At 39.1% G+C, this 25,746-nt stretch overlaps 1 protein-coding gene across 1 annotated transcript in view; it reads right to left on the bottom strand.

The window, feature by feature from the left end:
• LOC130141940 (protein mono-ADP-ribosyltransferase PARP8-like) overlaps positions 1-25,746 on the bottom strand; it is a 160,127-nt gene that overhangs the window by 23,731 nt on the left and 110,650 nt on the right. Inside the window, exons 12-14 of the mRNA XM_056323237.1 lie at positions 23,665-24,229; positions 21,139-21,192; positions 20,940-21,035 (exon numbers count right to left, since the gene is read on the bottom strand). Of these exons, the coding sequence (XP_056179212.1) occupies positions 20,940-21,035; positions 21,139-21,192; positions 23,665-24,229 (715 nt within the window). The remainder of the gene's footprint in view (positions 1-20,939; positions 21,036-21,138; positions 21,193-23,664; positions 24,230-25,746) is intronic.

Here is a 25,746-nt window from a genome sequence, read left to right as displayed (position 1 = left end):
CAGACACTTCAATAGCCTGCCTTCATATATCCACCCTGGATGCCTTCTTGAACTCCAGCCATTTTAAGAGCACTTTTGGATCTTTGTTCTGAAATTTGTCCCAGTTTAACCAAGTCAGAAGCTTTTAACTTTAATTTCCCACAAGTGTTAGTAGAGTGTTCCAAGACATATTGGTATGGCCATTTCACTGTGCTCTACTCCAGTCATTAGTTAGGTTCAAGCATTTAAACTCATCTCTTTCCCTCCAAAATCAAAAGATTGGCTTACAATTAAGAAGCAAACGTTTGGAGGGCTTTTGTTTGTCACATGATGGTGACTTTTCTATTCAGTGTCACATTTCTGTATTTTGGTTTTGTCTGCAACATTGCATGCTAGAACCAATGAAGACATGAAAACTAAGTTAATAAATCAATTCTAGAAGACAGATCCTAAAGAAAATCACAAGCTTTATGGTATGGGATTTATGGGATTCAAGGCCACTCTTACACTGTTGCTAGTGTTTTGCATACTGCCAGTGTGTTTCCCTTTGTCATCCATTTGTCTCTTCTCTTATAATAGGATGTGAGCCACTGGGACTGGAGCAGTCTTGTTCTGACTTCATATCATAAATATGAGAAATTTCCCTAGCCATAGTAAACAAAACAAGAACAATAACAGTAACACATTTATAAATGTTAAGTTGTTCCAATGTCATTTCTGGATGCTCTTATTTTGATTCAAGTCTATATACTATTCATCAAGCTGAAGTATCTGAGAACTTTTGTGTATGTACATGAAAGTATAGACATGTTCTTACCACTGTGGATCAATATCCAGAAAGGTACACAATAGCCAACTTCTATTAGATTACTAGTTTTTATTGTTTTCAATACATGACTAAATAGGATATATACATTTAAGTATACGTTTCTGGATGCAAACCTCATCTTAGATGGACGCAGAATTTTATAGATTACAACCATCACCTTGAAGGCACGCAGAGCTGATTAGCTGGACAACTTTGTTCCCAACTACTTGTAGAGGGCAGCTATAACTCCCCTTTAACAACAGCAGCCAGTGGTCTCATATATACTTTGGTTTTAACTTGAAAGGAGAAAATCAACATACGATCATTGGCTTCAGCAAAACTATTAGCTAAGTAAAGATCATTGGTGCTGAAAGACTTTTTAGAAGGATAATTATTCCAGTGTGGAAAAGCCAGAAGAAAATAAGAGCTGGACAGTTAACCAGTGTCCACAAATGCTCGGAAGCAGAAGGCACTGACAGAAGCAGAAATCATTTTTTGAGCAGAGTAAGGTTTTTGGAGGTTTTATTTAGCCACCCCCATTATTTGCATGCTCAGTAGCACCCACCTAACCATTGCTGTGACAAAAAAGCACTCAATCAGAGTTTTCTGCATGTGACAATGCAAGTGTCACTTCTTACAACAGTGACTGTGAATGGCAGACAGGCAAACCACTTTGCTACTATGACATATTCTGTTTCCTGGACTCATGTATTACTTGAAAAAGTTTCCAGACATTCTTTCAATTTGAAAAAATTGAAACTTTCATAGTCAATATTGATCTATCTTGCTACTTGCTAATGTGTGCTGCAGCTGTGCTCAGAGGAGCAATGTGACACCCTCTCCCATATCATGAGGGATGTCACACAGACACTAATGAGGCTGCAACATGACTGACACACATAAAAACTCTTGATCTAAAAGGAGAACCTCAGGGAAGGCTCATAGCTTGACTTACAGAATATGTAACAAATGATAAAAGTAAAACCATTAGTGATAATCTCACTTCTAATGAAAGCAACAGGCAGTGGAGGTTAAACATATCTTCAAATCCCTGTTCTGTTTCCTACTTTCAACCATGGTAACTGTCAGTTTTTCCATAGGAAAAACTTCTCTCTTTCTGTTCATTATACTCACCAGAAGGATGAGGATATAACACAGCAGCAATAATATTGAAAATGTGGATGGGGGGGAAGTAAGTGAGAGAGAGGGAATGGAGAGAGGAAAAGAGTCTGGTAGGTAAAGTTTTATTTTGCAAGGGAGCTTTCAAGTTTTTGAGGTTTATTTCACAGTTTGTGTCAGTTATGGATTTTTTAGATAAATGTCTGTCTTAGCTATATTTGTAAGAAAAGGCAAAATAAGATTGGTTGCCAATTCTCTACCACCTGAATCCATATTACCTGAAGGGTCAATTATATTTGGACCAATAAGGATAGCATTACCACATCTGAAACAGAATCCGGAGCTGTAAGAAAGGCTCTCTTCTGGCTGTCTCATATCTTACATGTGTTAGTCATGCTTTTAGATGAATTAACAAATGCTACAGAAACTTCTGTTGTATCTACAGATCAGACATATGAGGTAAAAACAGTATTTGGAAGGCAGGCACTAGCGAGGTGCTTGTATACTTTCTACCAGGGCTACTTTAATGTCATACATAAAATTGTTATTCTTTGTAAGATGACTAGAGCAAAGCATGTTTATGAGTTTAAGTTTTTTACATTTCCTATAGTATAACACAAGGGTCATTTCAATTCAAAACTGATAAAATAAAAAGTATTAGATAATGTGTATCTTAGAACACACTCCCACAGAATTACAAGATAAAGATTTAAGAGTCAAAAGTGTATGATTTGTGTACTTAAATCACTACTGAAACCATCAGAGCTACCATTTACTGTAACATAAGGTTCATCAAGCTTCAAAGTTTAATAAATTTTTAATTATTAATGATCAAGATTATTTTGAAAGGCAAGTTAAATGCACATCTGCCTACTCTGCCATGTTTTATACTTCTGAATGAAGCATCTGGCACTTACCAAGAAGTATACCTGTGTCTTGAATTTTCAAATGAAGTTAAACTACTGACTCAAGTTCTATATGGGTATACACACTGCCAGAGAGCAGGAATAATTTATTTAATAACCTGTCTTGCTATAAATCTGTAAGGTAAGGTGTCTGAACAATCTTACAATATTCATGTGATATGTGGAACACACTGTTGAAAGACATGGGAGATACCACTTGTTCTGTTTGGTTTTATTTTGGCTGATCCAGATTTTATTTTCTACTTTTCATTTTTTCTACATTCTTGGACAATTTAAACACTTTTAAAAAATTATCTTCACTTGTCAGATATATAAATAGATGGCAAATAAGCATTATGGAGTGCTAGCTGGGCAAGGCAAGATTTAGTAAGATCTTGGCAACAGAACAAGCTATACTGCAGCCATTTTACTCTCAGTAATCATTAAAGTGATTGAAGTCCATTCTACTAAAGTACTGATTGTAACTGCAGAGGGTTTGGGGTTTTTTTATAAAAAAGAGATAAAACCAGGTTATATTGTGGACTAAGGATAAGAAGGATTATGGCATTATTCCACAAGAATCTTGGAATTCCACAAGCATCTTGGCTAAACTCCAGTTTGGCTAAATATATTTGTACAACTACACTTTTCTCCATAGTTCAATGATGTTTACTGTACTCCAAAAACCTCCCACCCCCAAGTGGTGCACTGTTTCTGGACATCATTGCTACTGTGTTTCAATGGTGGTTAAGAAACATATTCAAAGGACAGAGAAATCCAAGAATTATTCAAGTCAGCAGGAACTCAATAAGGCCAAGATTTCACCCATAATGAATAAATCATAACTGAGCACTTTGGGATGAAAAACATACTAAAAGTGTAAGGTTACTAATATAAGTACACATATACCAGAATTACAATATTGTACTTATTTTTACAGCTAAATACAAATAACAGGCATTTCAAATATTGTTTTACAGTATTTTACCATTCATATTTTATGGGAAAAACTTTAAACAGCAGAGATGTCTGTACCAGGGTACAAATTTCAAAGAAACTAGCTCCAATATTTAGTTTTGCTTTTTTTTTTTTTTTTTTTTACTATTTCCTGCTTTGTTCTAAAGATGCCTCAGTGAGGTTTCAACACAAGATGGCACTCTAAATAGACTTCTTGACTGACAGAAAAACTACACCCAGAGGGGTTTTTTTATCAACTTAGTGAATACATTTTGAGAATTTTTTGTTCTGTATAATGCAGGAGGGGGCCTGGAAATCAGGACCATGGGTGGCAATCAGTTAGCTGAAAGGAATATGCTCGAGCTTGTAGGCCACAAACCCTGGGAGGACAAGGAATGTGAATAGATAAAAATTAACAGGATGAGTCATGCTGAGAGAGGATAGGGGAGTGGGGAATGGATGGTGCCAAGAAGTAACAGGTTGCTGTTAATTGATAACTGTAAACACTTACTTAAATTGTCCTTTGTTTGTAGTTAACCACCAATCAGGGATTGCCTAGTATGTAATGCTTAGCTTAAAGAACCAATCTGTTTAAAGCGCCCAGCTTCTGAAAACATATATAAACTTGTGATTGTGTACAAAAAATTGACATTTACTTGCATCAAGCAGTGTCCTGTCTCTCCATTGCAGAAGTATAATTGTTTCACAGGTCTTTAAAATCCATTCAATGTTGATGTTTTACCAATGGCTTTAGTATTTGTAAATGATGAATTCAGGAAGGTATACAGACAGTAAGATAGTCATCGACTACACAAATTATACTATGTAAAAGCTGAATAAGATCACAGAATTACAGAATGATTGAGGTTGGAAGGGACCTCCGGAGGTCATCTTATCCAACACCCAAGCTCAAGCAGGCTCACCTGGAGCCAGTTGCCCAGCACCATGTCCAAATGGCTTCTGAATATCTCCATAGATAGAAACTCCACAGCCTCCTGGGCAACCTGTTCCCATGTTCAGTCACCCTCAGAAAAGGTAAAAGTTTTCCTGATGTTCAGATGGAACCTCCCGTGTTTCAGTTTGTGCCCATTGCCTTTGGTCCTGTGTAAGGAACCAATATATTGATAATTGCCTTAATCATTGCTTAGTGCACAAATTCAAGCAGAACTGGTGCAAAGCTGTTCTGCTCAAATTGGAGAGGAACCGATACAAGCTGCTGCTGCAAAGTGAGCTGCTGTTGCCTAACTTGGTAACCACAAGTTGGTATAGGATGTAAAGGCTTTAGGTCTCGTAAAGGTGAGATCTAGCTAGTGCTTCCTGGAAGAAATTCTGTGGTAACATAAGGCAACTGCTCATGTGCACAGCAGGGGTTGCCTAAACCCCTCATGACCACCAATGAGGACACCCTGTGATCACTGCTCATACATTGAGCTCGTGCAGACACAGACTACACCCACCCTCACTTTGTATGTAAATGAGGGGGCATCCTTTCAAGAGCATAAAACCCAAATCGATGAAAGCTCAGGTGGGATCCCCACCACCAAGACACCTAGAGTGAAGAGGACCAACAAGATGCTGTGACGTTCACGCTGTTGTTTGGAGAAAAACAACAAAGAAGAAGTGTGCTGAAGAAGGGAAACAGCCATTGAAGCCATAAACAGAGGAGCAGGACTGGGTATAAGATGGGTAGTTTCTCCTTTCTGAGGCTCTCAATCCATACTGTTCATATGTGATGACACTGCCTCGCTCACACCCTCCGTCTCAAAGGGAACAAAGCCCAAAGATAAAAATTATCTATCAGCCAAGGGGGAGCACACATACAGTGTTGCAACATCTCCATGTTTTGTCTAAACAGATAAAAAAGGCTTGCCTATCAAAGTTAAACATACGAAAAGCCTACATGACTGTAAGGGTATAAAATCTCAAGTCGGAGAGTGCTCTATGGAGCTCCCTCTCAGCTGGCCTGAGATCCCTTATCATGCAGTACTTTCCTTCTGAGCAGGTTGTGTGTCTATTTACTTTTTCCACTTGTAGCTTACTATAATGTGTTGTTCAACTTTGTAGTCTATTTCTTTACCTTTCCGTGTGTTGTTTATTATAATACTATGAAGGGTGGCCAACATATGATCACTACCTCCATTATATCAACAGGGATAGTGGTTTGCTTGTGAGTATTGATGTATGGTGTTTGTTAAAGTAATCATTAATCACACGGTGAGTCCTAGTGTTTGTTTGCACTGCCTAGGTCTATAACTGGTGAAGTGGATTGTAGAGAGCTTTATGGCAAGTGCTGGATGCCATGATGCCTGTGAAGGACCTTGAAGGCTGAATGCCCAGAAAGTAAGATAAGGCTGGCTGAACGCCCAGAAGAGAAACGGGATATGAAGCAAGGCTGGAGCGGATGTGTGATGCCACGTCAGCGGCTGGATGAGAACATGAAAGACACAGAGATAAGAAGGAAGAGAGAAAAAAAATGCAAGAAGTTCAGTATGTTTGTAGCTTAGTAATTAACCAATTATATATAGCTAAGAAGTGTGTGAACAGTATTGATTAACCACTGATATTTTAGTATGGTGCACGTGAACAGCGAACAAGGATATATAAGCATGGGTTTTGGACTAATAAAAGGTCTTCTGGTCGGATTCAGGAGTCCGTGTCTTCATCTCCTCAAATGGTGACCCTGACGGAGGAGTTCCAAGACTTTGGAAGGATAAGGACAGAACTGGGCGAAAAAGACAACAGCTTGCGGAAGGGGGCTGTGTTCCGGAGGAGACATCTTGGCTGATCGATTGTCCTGACGGCTGGACCAGGTGGACAACCCAGACCCTGGGGGCTAAGGAAATAATGCCTGTACGCATCGAGACAGGTGAGTAGCTTAAAAACTAGAAACTGTAAGAAATTTTAAGAATGGGTTCAAATATGTCTGCAGAAGAAAAAAGTATATTAAGGATGTTTCAGCATATTTTGCAAAAAAGAGGAGTTGTATATGAAAAAAGTAATCTGGGACTGTTGCTAGCCTGGTTAGAGACCCAAGGCACCCCAGCAACCTCTACACAAATATTTGATGTTAAAATGTGGGAGTCAGCAGGAGACCAAATTTTGGAAAAGGCATCTCGAGGGGACTTTGACACTAGCCAAATTATGACTACTTGGAGATTAGTGATTGAGACATTGAAAGAGATGTGTGCAGAAAAACAGCTTGCAGGAATTGCTAAGGAGGCTTGGTCGGAGACTGAGAAGGGGCAGGAAGCCAGTGTAACAACAAAACAAGATGTTGCTCAGCAGACGGAGCCGAGTGAGAGCGAGGCTGAAACTGAGCATGTTTCTGATGAACTAGAAAGAGCAGAGTCAGAGGATTCAGATGAGGATGGACAAGGTGAAAATCTTAAATTTACGATTGGAGGATTTGCAGTTAAAAAAGGAACAGTCAAAAGTAAGGAAGAAGCAACTGGTGCGGCAGAGCAGTAATAAGGGAAGCAGCAATGACGAAAATTATATCAGGAGACAGGTTAAAGAGGAGTGGAGGAGAGTGCACTTGGAAAGTTTGAAAGAGGGAGTGCACGTGTTTCCCGTGATATTACAAGATAGACACCCAGGTCAATATCGGCTGTTTCACTGGGAAATGATTAAAGAACTACGGAAAACTGTAATGTAAAATGGACTATATTGTTCTTTTACACAAACTTTATTAGGGAATGTGATGACAGGACGATTAATAACACCATATGATTCTATGCAATTAGCAACAATGATTTTAACACTGACACAAAGGTTGTTGTGGAAGGACAAATTTGCTGAGCTTTGGGAAATAGCCGCAGTTAGCAGTTTGGATCGGCCAGTTGCTGACCCCCTCTGTAGGGTTGAGACTTCACATTTGCTTGGAACAGGTCCCTTTGCCACCCCTGAGATTCAAGCACGGATGGCTCCGGACATTTTGCAGGAATCCACAAGGCTGGCACTGTGAGCATTTGCAATGCTGCCAGAGTCAGGGAAGCGATTAGAGTGATAGTGAAAAATTTGCATTTTCAGTGCCAACCAAAAATAAGGGAGTGCCAATGCAGTGGTATCAGTGGACTGTATTGCCCCAGGGAATGAAAAATTCTCCCACAATATGCCAGCTATATGTCAATAGGGCGCTGAGGCAATTTCGACAAAATTATAAAGACTTGTTGATATATCATTATATGAATGACATTTTAATTGCAAGACCTGACAACACTGAGCAATATTTGGTAGAACTGTGTTGTGGTTTAGAAGCATATGGTCTAAACATTGCACCTGAAAAGGTGCAGAGGGAAGCATCATGGAATTATTTGGAATGGAAAATTTTGCAGTGATGTACTGAACAGCAGAAATTAAAAATCAGAATGGATGTACAGACACTGAGTGATGTGCAAAAGTTGTTGGGCGATATAAATTGGATAAGAACAATTATAGGAATTGATTATCAGACATTACAGCCGTTATTTGATCTCTTGAAAACGGATAGTGACTTGAGTGCCCCAAGACGATTAACATCAGAAGCAGAAGGAGCTTTAAATTCTGTTGAGGCATGTTTAAATAAAAGGTAAGCACATCATGCAGTGATGGGACAATCTATACAGCTGTTGATAATTAACAATGAATTCCAGAAAAAAAAAACTCAACAAAAAAAAAACAAAAAAAAAAACAAAACAATGAGTTTCAACCTCTGGCATTGATCATGCAATGGCTGGAAGGAGAAGCTGAACCACTGATCATTTTAGAATTGTAATTTTTGTCAAATCAACCACATAAAACATTGATGACAAGGGTAGAGATGTTTGCTGATGTTGTTATAAAGGGAAGGCACAGAATTGTTGACATGTTGGGCAAAGAGCCAGAGACTATTGTTATTCCACTAACAGAGCAATATTTGCAGTGGGCAATGCAGAATAGCATACCATTGCAAAAAGCTTTAGCTGCATTTGATGGACAAATTTGTATGCATCATCCAGGACACAAGTTGTTGACATTTGTTCAACAAGAAAGGTTAGAGAAAAGATCACTGTGTTCAGAAAGACCTCTGTCAGCATTGACAGTGTTTACTGATGGGAGTGGAAGGACAGGAAAAGCTGCAATTACTTGGAAAGAAAATGACCAGTGGCAAAGTCACGTAGTATAAATCATGGGATCACCACAAATAGTGGAATTGCAAGCATTATTGAGGTGTTTGTAAAGTGGAGAATTGTGGCCATCAATGTAGTTGCAGACTTTGCCTATGTGGTGGGTATAGTCACTAGATTGGAAAGGTCATTCTTAAAACATGTCAACAATGAGTTATTGTTTAACAAACTGAAAACCTTGTGGGTCTTATTGAATAACTGAGAAGAAATGTATTATATCTGTCATTATCATAGTCATACCAATTTACCAGGATTTTGTGCACAGGGAAATGCTGAAGCTGATCGACTCACACAACCTGTGTTTGTTTCACCAGTTCCTAATTTGTGGCAACAGGCTAGGCTATCACATGAGTTTTTTCACCAGACCACAAAAGTGTTGCAGAAGCAGTTTAAAATTTCAATTTCAGAAGCAAAAGCCATTGTGCAGGCTTGTCCAGGTTGTCAGTGTGTAGTGAAAGGACCTACCGCAGAGGTAAACCCAAGGGGCCTAGCAGCGCTCCAGTTGTGGCAGACTGATGTTACTTATGTAGCAGAATTTGGGAGACTCAAATATGTTCATGTATCAGTAGACACCTTTTCTATGGCAATGTGTGCAACTGCATTGTCTGGTGAAACTGCAAGACGTGCAAACACACTTTAGACATGCGTTTGCCACCTTAGGGGTACCAAAACAAGTTAAGACTGATAATGGGTCTGCATACATTGCAGGATCTACCAAACGATTTTTTGAACTTTGGGGAGTGATGCATATCACGGGTATTCCACATTCACCTACAGGTCAAACAATTATTGAACGCACCCATTTGGTGTTGAAACAATATCTGGCTAAACAAAAACAGGGGGAGCTGCGAGAGTCACTGGGGAACAGATTGATGAAGGTTCAATATGTAATGAACTTTTTACGTTTGACAGGGGACAATGTAGTACCACCAATTGTAAAACATATGCAGACTATGTTGTCTGGAATAATGTAGCACAAGGAACAAGTGAAAGTAATGGTGAAAAATTATGAGAGAAAATGGGAAGGACCATTTTTGTTATTAACCTGGGGACGAGGGTATGCTTGTGTACTTACAGATTCAGGAACAAGATGGGCACCAGCAAAATGGGTCAAACTGGCACTGGATCAAGATCTTCCAGAAGATGGAACATGACAGTGAAGATTTTAATGGTGACAATCATTTAGAGTCTGGGGAGCTGTGACTTGTGGAAAGTAGTGCTGAGAAGAAATATGTGGGTGACATGCAATTTTGACAGAACAAGATTCAATGTGTTTGTCTTTAGTGACCCCAGAGGACCCCTTTAGGACGTTTGGTAGGAGTAGGATTAAAAGATGGACAGAATTTGAAAGCAATTTTTGTAGAACTGCTATTAAGACAATTATTGAAGCCCTAAATAGAACAAGTTTAGAACCAGAAGAATTGGATTTATTTGTTACAGGTGGAAACCAGAGTTGTGTTACATTTATGAAAGACCAAAAGAAAACAACGGGTGCCGCAGGCGCGCTCGCCACACTTTTAATACAGCTTGTTGGAGAGGAAAGAGTGAGGCCTCGGCTCAACGATGCAGATATGCAGAGGATAAATCCAGAGAATAATGCATATAAAAGTACCACTTGGTGGTGTGGGTCGCCAATGGTAGCACCATCAGCAGTGGTGGCCACAAATGTCAATCAATCACCAAAGGTTCTGCCCCCGGGAATACTTTTAATCTGTGGAGACAGGGCCTGGCCAGGTATCCCATCTCGACCAGTAGGGGGACCATGCACGCTAGGCAGATTGACAATGTTTGTACCCAAGATGGCAGAGCTGTTAAATTACACTAGAAGTAAGAAAGATCAAAAGCGACGAGATCTAGGGGTGTATACAAATGTCCTGGTTTCAGCTAGGATGGAGTTAATTTTCTTCTTAGTAGCTAGTACAGTGCTGTGTTTTGGCTATGACGTGAGAAAAATGTTGATAACCACACTAATGTTTTTAGGTGTTGCTAGGTAATGTTTATACTAAGTCAAGGACTTTGGTTTCTTGGGCCTTGTCAGCCAGAATGTTGGGGGGGCACAAGAGACTGGGAGGGGACACCACCAGGTCAGCTGACCTGAACCAGCCAAAGAGGTATTCCATACCATAGGGCATCATGCTTGGTATATAACTTGGAGGGTTGGCTGGGGGGGAATTGTTGCTCAGGGACTTGGCTGGGCATCGGTCAGCAGGTGGTGAGCAGTTGTACTGTGCATCACTTGTTGGGGTTTTTTTTCCTTTTCCCTTTCTTTGGATTTTACCCTTTTTTCCCCATCGTTCCATCCTAATTGTTATTATTATTGTTATTGTTATGACTGTTATTCTTATCTTTTTATTCTGTTTATTCTGTTTAGATTATTAATTTTTTCTTATCTCAACCCTCGAGTTTTACATTCCTTTCTGATTCTCCTCCCCACCCCTCTGGGTGAGGGGGGAGTGAAAAAGTGGCTGCATGGTGCTTGGTTGCCGGCCGGGGTTAAATCACGACAACAAAAAACTGCAAATCAAAAGTACAGACTTGGGAAGAAGCCTCACGAGTGTTAGCAGCCATGTTTATCCCCAATGTTGCAATATGTAAAGCATTAGGAGACATAGATAAAATAGCATGCTATATGGCAAAGCAAACTAACTTGACAGCAAATATGATCTTGCAATTAACCGTAGATGTAGGATCAATAAGACATGCAACGCTTCAAAATAGAGCAGAAATAGATTTTTTATTATTAGCACAGGGACATGGGTGTGAGGATATTGAAGGAATGTGTTGTCCTTTCGGACCATTTGGAGTTGATTCACAGTCAATTACAAAAACTGAAGGACATGTGAAAGGACTTTACAGCATGAACTATTGGGAGATTGGTTGCGGAATCTTTTTATGTCATGGGGAATCACCGGATAGCTGCAGGAGCTTACAATACGCGGAGGAATGTTGTTATTGGTAATTGTGGTTATATTGATGATTATTCCCTGTATGTTGAATTGTATAAGATCTATGATTCAAAAGCAGTTTAACCTGTATATTGTTTCTGTTCAAAATAAAGAAGGGAGAATTGTAGAGAATTTTATGGCAAGTGCTGGAGGCCATGATGCCTGTGAAGGACCTTGAAGGCTGAATGCCCAGAAAGTAAGATAAGGTTGGCTGAACGCCCAGAAGAGAAATGGAATAGGAAGCAAGGCTGGAGCAGATGCACGATGCCACGTTGATGGCTGGCTGAGAACATGAAACACACAGAGATAAGAAGGAAGAGTGAAAAAATGCAAGAAGTTCAGTGTGTTTGTAGCTTAGTAATTAACCGATTATATGTAGCTAAGAAGCACATGAACAGTATTGATTAACCACTGATATTTTAGTATGGTGCGCGTGAACAGCAAATAAGAATATATAAGAGTGAGTTTTGGACTAATGAAAGGTCTTCTGGTGGGATTCAGGAGTCCATGTCTTCATCTCCTCAGTGGATTCCCTGCTCTGGGTAGCAGGAGGGAAGTCTGTCAAGTCACGACAGATGCTACTGGATCCATGGGTGGTGATATCGCCTTCTCTTCCCCCCCCCCCCCCTTTCTTTTTATTGAATAGTGACCAAATCTAAGTAACAACGTGTGGCACAGGACTTATCCAGTTAATCACCATTGAGCTATCGTATCTAACCACGTCTTGTATTTTGTATTAATAAATCATAGAACTGGTTAGTTGGTGTCGTTTCACCTTAATTCAGTCCAAGGGTATTACAAACTTGGTCATTGGTCCCAAAGGGAGGGAGGTCATCCTAAACAACTCCTTTCGGGTCATGACAGTCCTGTCACTGGGCATCACTGAAAAGAGCCAAGCTCCATTTTCTTTGTACCCTCCCTTCAGGTGTTTATATATATTAATACGATCCTGCCTTCTCTTCTCCAGGCTACACAGTCACAGCTCTCTAAGATTTTCCTCCTATGTGAGATGCTTCAGTCCCTTAATCATCTTAGTGGCCCTTTGCTGGGCTTTATCCAGCATGTCCACAACTCTCTTGTACTGAGGAGCCCAGAACTGGACACAGTACTCCAGGTGTGGCCTCACTAGTGCTGGGTAGAGGGGAAAGATCAATTCCCTCCATCTGCTGGCAATTTTATTGTGTAATGCAGTCGAGCATACTATTAGCCTTCTTTGCTGCAAGGGCACATTGCTGGCTCATGTTCAACTTGGTGTCCACCAGGACCCCTAGGGTCTTTTCTGAAAAGCCTCTTTCCAGCTGGGTGGCCCCCAGCATATATTAGTGCCTGGTGTTGTTCCTCCCTAGGTGCAGGACTTTGCACTTCTTGTTGAACTCTATGAGACACCTGTCAGCCCATTTGTCCATCCTGTCAAGGTCCCTCTGAATGGCAGCACAACCCTCTGGAGTATCACCCACTTCTCCCAGTTTTGCATCATCTGCAAACTTGCCAAGGGTACACTCTGCTCCATCATTCAGATCATTAATGAAGATATTAAACAGGACTGGACCCAGTATTGACCCCTGGGGTACACTACTAGTTACTGGCTTCCAACTAGACTTTGTGCCACTGATCATCACCCTCTGAGGCCATCCATTCATCCAGTATTCAGTCCAACTCACTGTCTGCTCATCCAGTCCATGCATCAACAGTTTGTCTATGAGGATCTTATGAGAGACAGTGTTAAAAGCCTTACTGAAGTTTAGGTAGACAATATCCACTGCTCTCCCCTCATCTACTAGGCTAGTCAATTCATCATAGAAATTTATCAAGTTGGTCAAGCATGATTTCCCTCGGTGAAGCCACACTGACTACTCCTGATGATTTTCTTGTCCTTAATGTGCCTGGAAATGGTTTCCTGGCTTAGCTGTTCCATCACTTTCCCAGGGATTAAGGTGAAGGTGACCAGCCTGTAGTTCCCTGAGTCCTCCTTCTTGCCATTCTTGAAGACAGGAGTGACATTTGCTTTCTTCCAGTCTTCAAATATGATAATATATGATAATATATTTTTGTTATACTTAATCAGATCTTAAATATAATAACCACTTTTATTAATGACTCATGATTTCATTATATTTAAATGTTTATAATAAAAGTTCTGTTATCACATGGTGAATTTCTAAAACAAGATATCTCTCTACTAATATAGCAGCCAAACTGTTGCATTATTAAAATGCAACATAGTCCTTCCCTAGAATATTATTACCAGCTCTAAAGTAACAGGAAGAATTTCATATGGCATTAAAAAAATGTTAATAGTCTTTTAATATAGAACCAAATAATTTTGAAGTTTCTTTAGTACATTATTATATCTGCTTTGCAAAATACATTTTTTAGCTAGATGAACCAAATTATATAGTTTAGAAAGACCTTTGGAAGTCAGTTTGTCCTTTTATTCTGTCATACAGGACTAGCTTTATCAAAACTTTATCTTAAAGTTTTATATAAAGTTAAAATTAACTTTCTCTAATGCTTTATCAAGCACTGGAACAGGTTGCCCAGAGAGGTTGTGGAGTCTCTACATTTGGAGATATTCAAAAGCCAGTGAAAAGCAGTGGATGAAACAAGCTCCAGTTTCAGGGGCTTTTCACTAGATATACCTGCCCCATGGGAGAATATCTTAGTACTTCAGAATGGGATTTGTGGAGGTCAAAATTTCCTAAGTTTACCTCTAATATTTAATCTGGTAGTTTGACAGAAATCAGGATAATCTATTTAACTATTTTAACAACACATGTGAATGAGATACCAACTGTTTGAAAATGTCAGAGAAAAGCATTTTGAAATATGTTTTTGAAACAATTCAAATCTAGCCATTAATTGCAAACAAATAATAGTCCATGTTTCACTCATCTAAACAACTTCTCTGTTGAGAACAAATTCAAAGACAGTAACACGAGGTGCTGTCTAACGATTCAAATGAGCAGACTCTTACTGTTTTCAGTAGGTTTACCAGGTCTGCCTTCTCCATCTCTCCTCAGCACAAAACCTTGTACTTCCCACTGTTTTTCAAAGTTGAGCTACTTCAGAAGACTGATGACAGAGCTCCTGAGAACTGTGCAGCACAGATCACCTTGCAGGAGGATGCAGCCTCTTTCTCTGTGATTTACACGAGAAACAGGAACGGTTTGGATATAAAGGCTGCAGTCCCAACACTTGCTAATGTTTTCAAAGCTGTTTCTTAATCCTTTTATGAAAAGTGAAATATGTAGGATTCTGATCACTGTTAGGAATAACTGCATGAAATACTATAGTCTATGCTATTCAAGAGGTTAAATAATACTTTTTCTTCTTAGTATCCATGTTTTCATTTAATTTTGTCTGTGCTTTGCAGAAAGACTGCATATCATGCCATGCAGTGATTTCAGGGGATTTGCAGTTTTCAGTGGCATTCTATGTAAGTATGTATCTCTAAACATCCAATTTAGCTTTTATAACTTTGGGTGCACTGTAAATAGTCATTAGATCTCACTGTGCTCTTGAAATAAATACTAAAGGAACATGCTATGATGAGAAATTACATTCATCCTCATATCATACAGGAAAGGTGTGAATACCTACAGGAATGCGTCACCTACTTTACTGGCTTTTTTAAAAAGAGGATGGAATGAAGTAATGGATCATGGACCTTTATAAAAAGAAGTGTATTACGGTACTTTTCTAAGACTCCTTCTTCCATTCCAGAGAACCTTTGTCCTTCCCCTTCACAGTAATACATCTGTAGTTCCTTATGAAAGCATGAAGTTTGTGTTTTGAAGTTACCCCATCTACACAATGTGTTTTTATCTACACATGCACTTGGAGAGTACACGTAGGGACTGTATCTGTAATTCTGGTCTTCTGTATTTCAGGGAACTTCTGGATCTCAAAAGAAAACTAGTTGTCCTGAAAGATCCATACTTTGTTCTGTAAAGAAATTCCCAAGAGAAATCTAAGAATTTTGTCTTTATGCATCTTCAGTAAGTAATTAAGAGAGCCTCTTTATTTACCCTCAATAAGTGACTAAGCTGTGGGAAAATCACCTTGAGGGGGGGAATTAGAGAAAAATTGGATCCTAATAGAAGCATAGTATTACAGAAAGCTTTTTAGGGTAAAATACAGCTATCGCCTTCAGGATGGTCGGCATGCACGAAATCTGCTTTACCATGGCTCCCTAAGTAACACGTCCTACCAGCTCAGCACATGCTGATAGGAGTGACAGAGGATGGAGCTGAGTGGAGACCCTGCGGCAATGCTCTGTCGTACTCCCTGCAGTAAGGGGAACTTAATGGCACCACACAGCTGATAAGCTGCATACCAGTTGTCACATGAAGAATCCATGGGTTGTCCATGGCTGAGCCAATTGTGGTGAAATGACTTTCCTCAGATGAAATAATCTCATTGTAATACTAACACACACCTCCCTCCCAAAGTTACCTGCCTCCAAGGTACTACTACACCTCACTGGGCACACAATACCAGTTAGTAACAACAATATGTATGACTAGAGTCACTCAAGCTCCACCTAAATGTGATGGAAATGGGCTAGTCCTGGACTGAAATAAGTCCAAAGGGCAGTGGGAACTGTTGTCTAAACTCCTGGATTACCCAACTCTGATTTAGTGTTCACAAGGCTAGGTCAAGCTGACTCACTCTAAAATTGTTATGAATGAAGGGACTTTAATCAAGGGAGTCAGCCTTGGGGAGCATGAGAACAGACAGTGAAAAGAACACCATTATCTAAGTTATGCAGAAAGAAGCCTTCAAGTGAGGAAAGTTCAGGCTATGAGAGGAAACAGGATGATAAGATGTTGCAATCCACTGACATCAATAGAAAATTAGTTGAAAATAGGACAAAGATAATAGTGGTAGTGGGAGATCATGACCTCCAACTCAAATAGCCCCCCCAAAAGAGGGCAAAACCCTGCTTGAGGAGCATGCGTAGTTAGCAGAGAATTTCAATAGTGCTATCTGAGGATGCGTACTGATTTGCATTAAAGTGAGAAACTTGTAACCAGTCCTGTGTATGATGAATTAATATGCAATGTACGATGAAGTATAAAAAGTGGACAGATGAGGGGAGAAGTTAGGGGAAGATTCCATCATAACTTCTAGGATCATTTGATGGGCTGAACCTGTCTTCTCCCCCATAGGGATGCCTATTGGGTAAGAACTTTGACTTATGCATGCTAAATAACTAACTCATTCTAGCTGTCATTAGTAATTAAGGTTTTGGTTGTATATAGTTAGGTTGTGTATCATTTCAAGCTTGTTTTTGCAGACAGTCCCTATCACTGGCAATTACGAATCTTAACTTGTCACGATTTCATAATAAAGAGTGTTATGCCGTAAACTGTTAGTGTGAGTCCTTTGTGGGCACTAAGTTGCCAGCAGCAGGTAACACATTTAAACAAAGTGGGAAGACCCACTGAGGGGTCCCCCTGATGCTGTTGGCTTGTCTCCCTGAACAAGGCAGTCAAATTGCCCTCTGATCCAGTGGGACTGTTCAGTGAAGGATCCCTGTAACGGGACGCTGACAGACTGGTCAGGCACAAGGGTCTCGGCTTTCCTGGGGTGCTAATAGACAGATAAAACACCTGGGGTTGAGAGGATTTCCCCCCTCCCCCTTTTCATGTGACAATAGCCTAACAACATCCAAAGATTCCAGTGTACAATAGGATCCCTGAACCAACAAGGAACATTTCATTGTAGGGCGGTTGGATTAGATGACCTATAAACATCCCTTCCAACCCACACTATTCTATGATTTGCATGATTATATTAGTACCATGGGCTCTGGAGAAAGACAGGCATCCAAGAGCATAAAGCCAAACATATGTAATTGTGTTATGAAGCTGTTCTGCAACAGACATCTTCCATACAATGGTATGTCTGTCATATGGATCTAGTGTCTAAATTAAGTTATACAAAAAGACACATCTTCTTGTCAAGTTGCTCTTATCTTATTAGAAAGAAGATGTCAAGTTTTTAAGAAAGCAAAGCAAATTGAAATAGATATTAAAACCAGACCACACAATACTGAGAAGAAAGCTTGTGCTGAAAGAGACTGATTTAAAGATATTGCATAACTAAGATAAAAACATAGCCTGTAGAGCAAATCTGCAGAAAGGAAAAACTATCTCACAGTTTCACTTGCTATCTTCAGCTGTCCTGAGGATGAGACATAAGGATTATGGAAGTCATTAATAACCAGCACAAAAAGTTATACCCAGTTATGGGAGTTTACAGTATTAAAATAATGTAATTATTGTGTGATGGCAATTGTTAAATTTTTTAAACTGCATTTCAAGACAATTAAACTACGCTATAGTTCATGAAAGGTGTCAGGCTGACATACTGGAGAATTACAGAATCAAATTCCTTACTGGCATCAATGAATATGGCTTCTTTTTAATTGCGTAAAACTCCATTAAATACCAGAAAATCAAGACTAAATACATTTAAAAAGAACTTCTCAAGCAATAAATTTTCTATGGTTTTATAAATTCATATGCTTTCTTTGTTGTTGAAAAAAGGTCCAGAAGGTAGAAGGGAAACTCATCATTAAGGATACACATATCCAGACAGTACCCTGTGTGCATCTGTGTGGAGGAGCTATTCTTTAACAGAAGAGACTGTTGAACCATCCAGAACTATTTAGTCTGTGGCATCTCTTGTGATACAACCAACTACAGTTAGAGCCTAAGTAATGCCTTTGAGATATGGATATCTGTATAAAACAGGATCAAAACACGGAATCTAAAAATATAAGCAGATCATAGCAAGTTTCTGATCATTATGAAATCTGATGAAGTTACTGTGGTATCGAAATCATGAACACTCTAAAGCTCTTTATGAAGGCTAGGGGTACATCATATGGGATCCATTAAGTGACACAAGGCTAGATTGCATGTAGCATTACCTTAAATGAAAGCACCTTGCATTCTGCTTAATAAAGTACTGTATTTCTGAGATCTGCTGTTGCAGCAGTATTAAACATAAAGTGCTTTTTCAGTTGGGTCATTCTTTATTCCCTTTACGTACATTATATATGTATGTATGTATGTATGTGTATGTGTGTGTGCAGCCGAAGCATGTAAACAAACCCTACAATTAACTACTTTAGGCTGCCTCTGCCAGAGCTCTCAGTAGAATAAAGCATAAACTTCCTTAAGACCCTTTGGCAAACTCATGCTATATTCAAACTGAGATCCTTCCTCATCTTCTACAGAACTGCAAACTCATTAATGGATATATGTTGCTTATTAAGTCATTCAAGCATACACAGAGCATGCTAGATTTCTTCCTGCTATCTCCTTCTCCCTGGGTTATATAAGGACACCCTTTCATTTTTGCAAAGCTTGCTAGGTTATGCTGCTTGCAAAGGCACTGATGAATATGTGTTTAGTGGCAAACATGTTTACACTTTCCTCTGTTTGAAGCACTGGAAGACTCTCAAGCAGATGGCTAAAATGACCCCTCTTTAAGCTGAAGACAGAGAAAAGTCATTCTGAGGGATTTTGCTCTAAGGTGGGAAAAAAAAGAAGAATTAGATTATTTTTTGAATTTAGAGCAGATTACTTTCCATTCTGTTTTCCTTTAATAGTTCATCACATGAACAGGAATAAATCCTACTGTTTGCTTTGTCCTATGGACAACAGATAAACCCCAATGATTTAAATAATTATATTATCCAAATATCATATATTATTCAATTTGTCTTATCGCATCCTGTCACAGGTAATATGCATAGAAGTGCATTCAAAGATGAATGACAAGGAACTGGTGCTTTTTCTATAGGTTTCTAATCAGGGTTTGGTTGCTGATAAATCTGGCAGAAAAACATGTTTTTAAAATGTAGATATAAGCTTGAAGAGGCAAATAAACACCTGATAGGATTTTCAAAAGTACAGAGGTTTAACCATGACTTAAAATGGTGTTAATTGAATATGTAGATGCTTTTGCAAATCCTATTAGCAGCCTATTTACATACCCCAACTGCAGTCAGAATGCCTGACTGTAGTGCCACTGAGTGTTATGGGGGATGATGCTGAGGTGACTTTTGCTATCACGTAAGCAATAACCTTCCTGAATTTAATTCCATGGAACTATCATAGACGATGTCTGCTTCATTTTATGTGTAGTTGCTCACCACACTGTGAAGAAATTGGCAGATGAGGTGTCAGACCATTCACACACTGGTATTAACTTTCCATGGCTTTAGTCTTTTAAGGTTACTCAGGTTTCAATAGGATTCAGGACAGGTGAAACAAGAAGGATTCTAAACTGCAAGGTCAGTCCTAAAGGTAAGAATTTTATTCTCCTACATATTCTTTTATAAAGCTGCACTGATCCAGTAGCTCCAGGCAAGGTGTGTCTTTCGTGACCAATCTTAATCTTTTTTTACTATGCAGTCACCAGCAGCATGAGAGGGTGCAATGTTCAGTATGCAAAATTCCAGGTTCCCAGTTATACAGGAATGAAAGGAAGGAAGAGCTGTGTAACTGTCCAGTCCTTGGGCATACTGAACCACAACAATGCCCATGGACTAGGTAGGTCACTCCTAGATCAGATACATCCCCTTCTACTGCCTTTTTTATCACATTATGGAGGATGATTCATTCCAGTAGCCCATGAACAAAAGAGTTTCAGAAGAACTTCATGATCTTGTAGCATTAACACCCATGTATCTGAATACCCTGGTCATGGCTTGATAGGAGTGAAAGGACTGAGATGACCCTGAGCTTTTAAGAGAGTACCAGAGGACCAGGAAAGCACTCTAATGCACTTCCTCTAGCTTTTCTGGTTATGACTACTCTAGCACAATAGTGTTCAGTGAAATGCAACCCTCTTTTATGTTTCTGCTTTCCATCTCCCCTGCAATACATTTTTTTAAATTTAAAGTAAAATCTAGTTAATATGCATTACATTTTTGCATCTTAAAAGCATATTAGGATTAAACAAGTCTAAAATAATGTAATAATTTTATAACAGGTTTGTATAATCCATTGCTATTTAAGGCATTAGAAAATGCGTTGTTTATCCCAGCAAGCACACCACTTACCCTCAGCATAGGACCATTCTGGAACACATGGGGTTCATCACAAACTACACAGTATTCATTCAATACTGGTATACGCTGCTCAGCAAATTCAATAGTCTGAGAACAATGAAAATGAGAAAAACAACATCTGCTTAAAAATAATTAACAGTCAGCTCATACTCCACAGTGTTTCATAAATGGGTAAGATATGACATCCTACCTGCACAAGAAAGCCACGATCTTGTACCAGAATGCATCTTGCACCATAATTTTGCTGCAAGGAAAAAAGTTCAGGCAACTTCAGTGTTGGTAGACTAATTATTACGAAATGGTAAAACATTTGTATTTTTGCATGGAAATATGTTAAACAATATTTGCATCTAAAAAGATCTCTTATTTGCATAAACAAACCATTATAAATAATCAATCCTTTTACTGTTTTCTGAGTGTGGGATAGACTTTTAGCATTTCTTTTTAGTTATTAAATCTGATGAGGTTTTGTATCTCAGCATCCCAAAACCTTTAATCTCAAATGGAAACACCAGTGCCTTCACTCCATTCTCATAAGCTGGCATTTGGTAATTTCCTTTAAATTTTAGCTTCGTATTGTCTGTCCAAATATGTGCTATATGCTTAGGCTTCAATGACTAATATAACTCTCAGAACAGCTGAAAATCTTTTTCTTTTATATATTTACTAAGATCTCACTTCTGTAAGCATCACACTAACAGATCTCTGTGCTCAGATCCCACTGAGATTCTTTCTGCCTTTTTATTTCAATGTACAGCAAATAAATTAGAAGGAACTTTTTTTATAGGAATCACTAAGGTACAAAATTCCCTCTGGGCTGATATCTATCTCAATCAACCCTTGTTTTGCATAAGTCAGATCATCTGCATTTACTTTTTTTGTTTGTTTTTTTTTTTGTTTTTGTTTATAGTCTTATTTCCTTTCATTTCTCTAACCATTTATTTGGGAAACTTTTTCCTTTTTTCTCCTGGGAAATAATCCTCCTAATTGTATTCATATATGAGATTCAAATATTTAAGCTGAGAACTGAAGAGAAGTTAGGGTCTTGATCCATCGCTTCCACATTCCACTGACTTCAAATTGCAGTTAGGCACCCAGGTTACCCATATATTTGGTGCCTGCATGTAAAATGTGAAACAGACTCTTGATGCCCTTCTACTAACATCAGTCAAACTGCACCTGATGATGTATGTGATGATTTTCCCTCAAAATAAATACATTATGGCAATAAATTACTGGTAGTTTTTATAGACTGTCAAGCAGGGCTTGCATGTTTTCCATATCAGCTGATAACTTCAGTAAGAAAACCACTTAGTCAACTCTTTATTATCTTATCAAAACCAATGAAACTTTTTATATTAACTTCAGGAGAGAAAAGTCTGCGAAGTTAAGACATCCTATGCTGATTCAGAAAAAAATTAATCTCTAAACTGTGACAAGTAAAAAGTCTATTGGCTCACCTTAAATTAATTTTGCTGTGTACATTACAGGAACCAACCACACAGCATGTATATAAATGATTTTATGATAGTATATCACTGCTTTTAGATTTGATGAGTATAGCTTGCAGCTTATTAAACTAATTTACTATGAGACAGAACACACTCAACTTCATTATTCAGAAGACACTATTTTGAATATATGTATGGTATTTCAAGCAAAAATCAGCTTTTGCACACTGAGAACATCAAGGTACCACCAAGCTAAGGGAGTGGAGAGGACTGTCTCTTACGTGTCTCTCCCCAGGTCTAACACAGAAAACAGGTGGGTGCCTTGAAAGAACACAGACAGACCCACTCTTTCCTTTAAAGCAGGGGTCCTCAAACTATGGCCTGCAGGCTGGCTACGGCCCCCCAGGGTCCTCAATCTGGCCCCCGGTATTTACAGAACCACACACACACCCCCGGGGGTTGGGGGGGGAAACCAAGCAGCCGCAGATGACTGCCTGCCACTTCATCCGCACCGGCCCCCTGGTTAAAAACTTTGAGGACCCCTGCTTTAAAGTATAAAAGCCATCTTTTAAGAGGCAGAAGAATTAAGTTTGAGCGCTCTCTCTTAAATTTAAGAATGTGCACTACCTTTTGTTTTCCCAATTGAACATGTCTGGGGAAAGAAAGGGGGAATGTCGGGCCTAATTCCTTCCCCAACCTCCGGCTGCCACCAGTGCATTTGAAGGTTAAACCTTTCACAAAGCACAAATGTGCAAGAGGTGAGCTTAATCATGACTGTATTCCTTCCAGTATGATGATGATCACAGCTGAAAAGACCAGGAGAGGTGACTTGGCACCCAAACAAGCCAATGGACAGTTGCTTCCCCCACAAAGCAAACAGGGAAATGAGAAAAGACCTGTGTGACCAAGCCAATTTTGCAGCACAGAAGCTCACACTCTCCCTTCTTCCTGCAGCAAGAAAGGAGACAGGGAAGGAAGTGTATGACTGAACATTTCCCATGGCCAGCAGCTGTACGCTGAGCTGTATCCAACATGAGATGTAAAATCTCTGTCTTGATCTAAGCAAATTCTGGTTTTATAACTTCAATATATGTGCATGCACAGTTGTGTAAATCCTCCTTAAAAAGCTGAATCCATTGCTCTTGTCTTCCAATATATTCAATATATTCACTAACATATGTCCTAAGCATTAATGCCTTTGCATGATAGTACATTTGGAAAATAATAGGAGGAAAATGAGCAGAATAAAAAAAATTATTACGCACAGCAGCTTGTGAAGGTGACGATGAAGATGGTGTTAAGATACCAATAAGCCCTGAGGTAAGAGAGAGACTCCTGCCCTCTGCTACGGTGGACTCCTTGAAAGGCTCCATTTTGGATGATTTAGGGGCATTGGAGTAAGTCTTGCTGAGTAACTTGTGATTCTTCAATCCATCCAATTCTTCCATTCTAAGATTACTGGAGTAGGACCTGCTTAAAAGTTTGTGGGGTTTCAAGGTGCTCTTGTGCTCACATCGAGGGCCCCCAGAACACGACCTACTTAATAGCTTATGAGGCTTTAAAGTGATGCACTCCTCCCGCTTGATGGCTGCAGAGCAAGAATGGTTTAACAGTTTGTGTGATTTAATAGCTATTGTCTGTTCAGCCCTAGGGTCACTCAGTAACAAGCGGCCAAAGGTTCTGTGAGATTTTGTGGCACACATATCCTCTGCCTTAACTGTGCTAGAGTAAGTCCTTCTGAGTAGCTTGTGAGTTTTGGAGATCCCATCCTGTTCTGACTTCAGTTTTGATTTATTTTTACCACAGCCAGGTGGAGGATAACTTGGTGACCTTAAAAATAAAGAAGGGGAAGATGTAGTTGGAGAATAATCAGTCTTGTGCAAATTAAATGAGTAAGTTCAGGCATATTTACAAATTTTTAAATGCCACCTGTCTTTATGTATTTGACTAGTGATAAACACAGCCCAACATTAAAAAAATGAGCAACTGTATGTAGGAATAATTTCCCAATACCAAATAGACATCTCATTCCTATTTATACACAAATTCATCCATTGAAAAGATGACTAACTACTTTTAAAAAGTTAGAGGCTATATCCTTACAGTTCTTCGTAAAGGTCCCCATGTCTCTAAACAAACCATTTATTCAGGAGATTATCTTTGAAATGAAACCCACATATTTCATGCTAGATTATATCATATTTTTCTTATCAAAATCTATATTTCCTATGTAATCATCATGGCATGATCCCATTAAAGTTATTGTCTTCTGGACATGACAACAAATTCTATGTCTAGATCCAAATGAAGATATAATGAGCAGTGAAACGTGCAGGCAGTAAATCAAATTTAATTCAGCTGAAATGAACATTTTTTTAAAAAAACATCACAATAATCTGGGTGCTTTGTGGAAGAAAATTTGATGCCCTTCTCTCCTGTTTTAGACAAACTCTAGCTCTGTAACACTAGAAATGAGAATGTGAGGGATCTAAATTATGAATGCAGAAAGTAAAGAACAAAAGGTTTTTATGAAATAACATTCACACGAACTGTCACATTTCTATAAGGTTCATGTTCACCTGTCCTTGCAAAGCAAGAACCAGTATCAGGTATGCTGAATCATTTTTCTACACTTTACAAGCAACCCTAACTTTGCAGCATTTTTTGGGTTTCAATCAAACAGAAGAGTAGTGAAGCCCTAAGGGGAGGTTTCCCCACCCTGTTAGCAAGTAGTGACAGTGGAAAATGCACATGGAGGTCACTGACTCACTGTTGCAGTTAGCTCATTACCAACCTTGGGCAGACAGGAGGTAGGAATGGTGCTCTAGGGAGAGAGAGAGAGGGTTCCTGTGTTTGGGCTGAGTGGTCTTTGGACGGGCACTGCAGCAGCCCAAATCAAGAGGAGAAAGATTGGACTGGCTTTTGTATGCCCTTTCTGAATATAACCAAACCCCAAGTTACAGCCTGCGCTAGGAAATGGTGGGTGGCATGGTAGGGAATGGGTAAGCTTTCTACTTAAAACACCATCTTCCTCTTCTACCTTTGAGAAGACAATATTTTGTTACTTTTGGCATCCCTCCTTTCTTCAAAATGAGTGATTGCTGTACTCCCTCTATTTTTTATACATGGAATTTAGAATAACAAAATTCATCCAAAAGAAGGAATTTTCAAAGAAGCATTCAATTCAAATGTACAGAAGGGGTGATCGATCAACCTTTCATAAGCAGGAAACACACTAGAGTAAATAGTCACATTCTTGAAAGATGTAAAATCAGAGCCTGATTTTACAGACACTTAAGAGTATGAGCAACTGGCAGAAGTCATAATTAATTCAAATGAACTATTCA

This window comes from Falco biarmicus, chromosome W, assembly GCF_023638135.1.
Source record: "Falco biarmicus isolate bFalBia1 chromosome W, bFalBia1.pri, whole genome shotgun sequence".
In the NCBI taxonomy this organism is placed as follows: Eukaryota; Metazoa; Chordata; class Aves; order Falconiformes; family Falconidae; genus Falco; species Falco biarmicus.
Note: the sequence above shows the minus strand (reverse complement) of the source record. Positions and strands in the feature narration are given on the sequence as shown.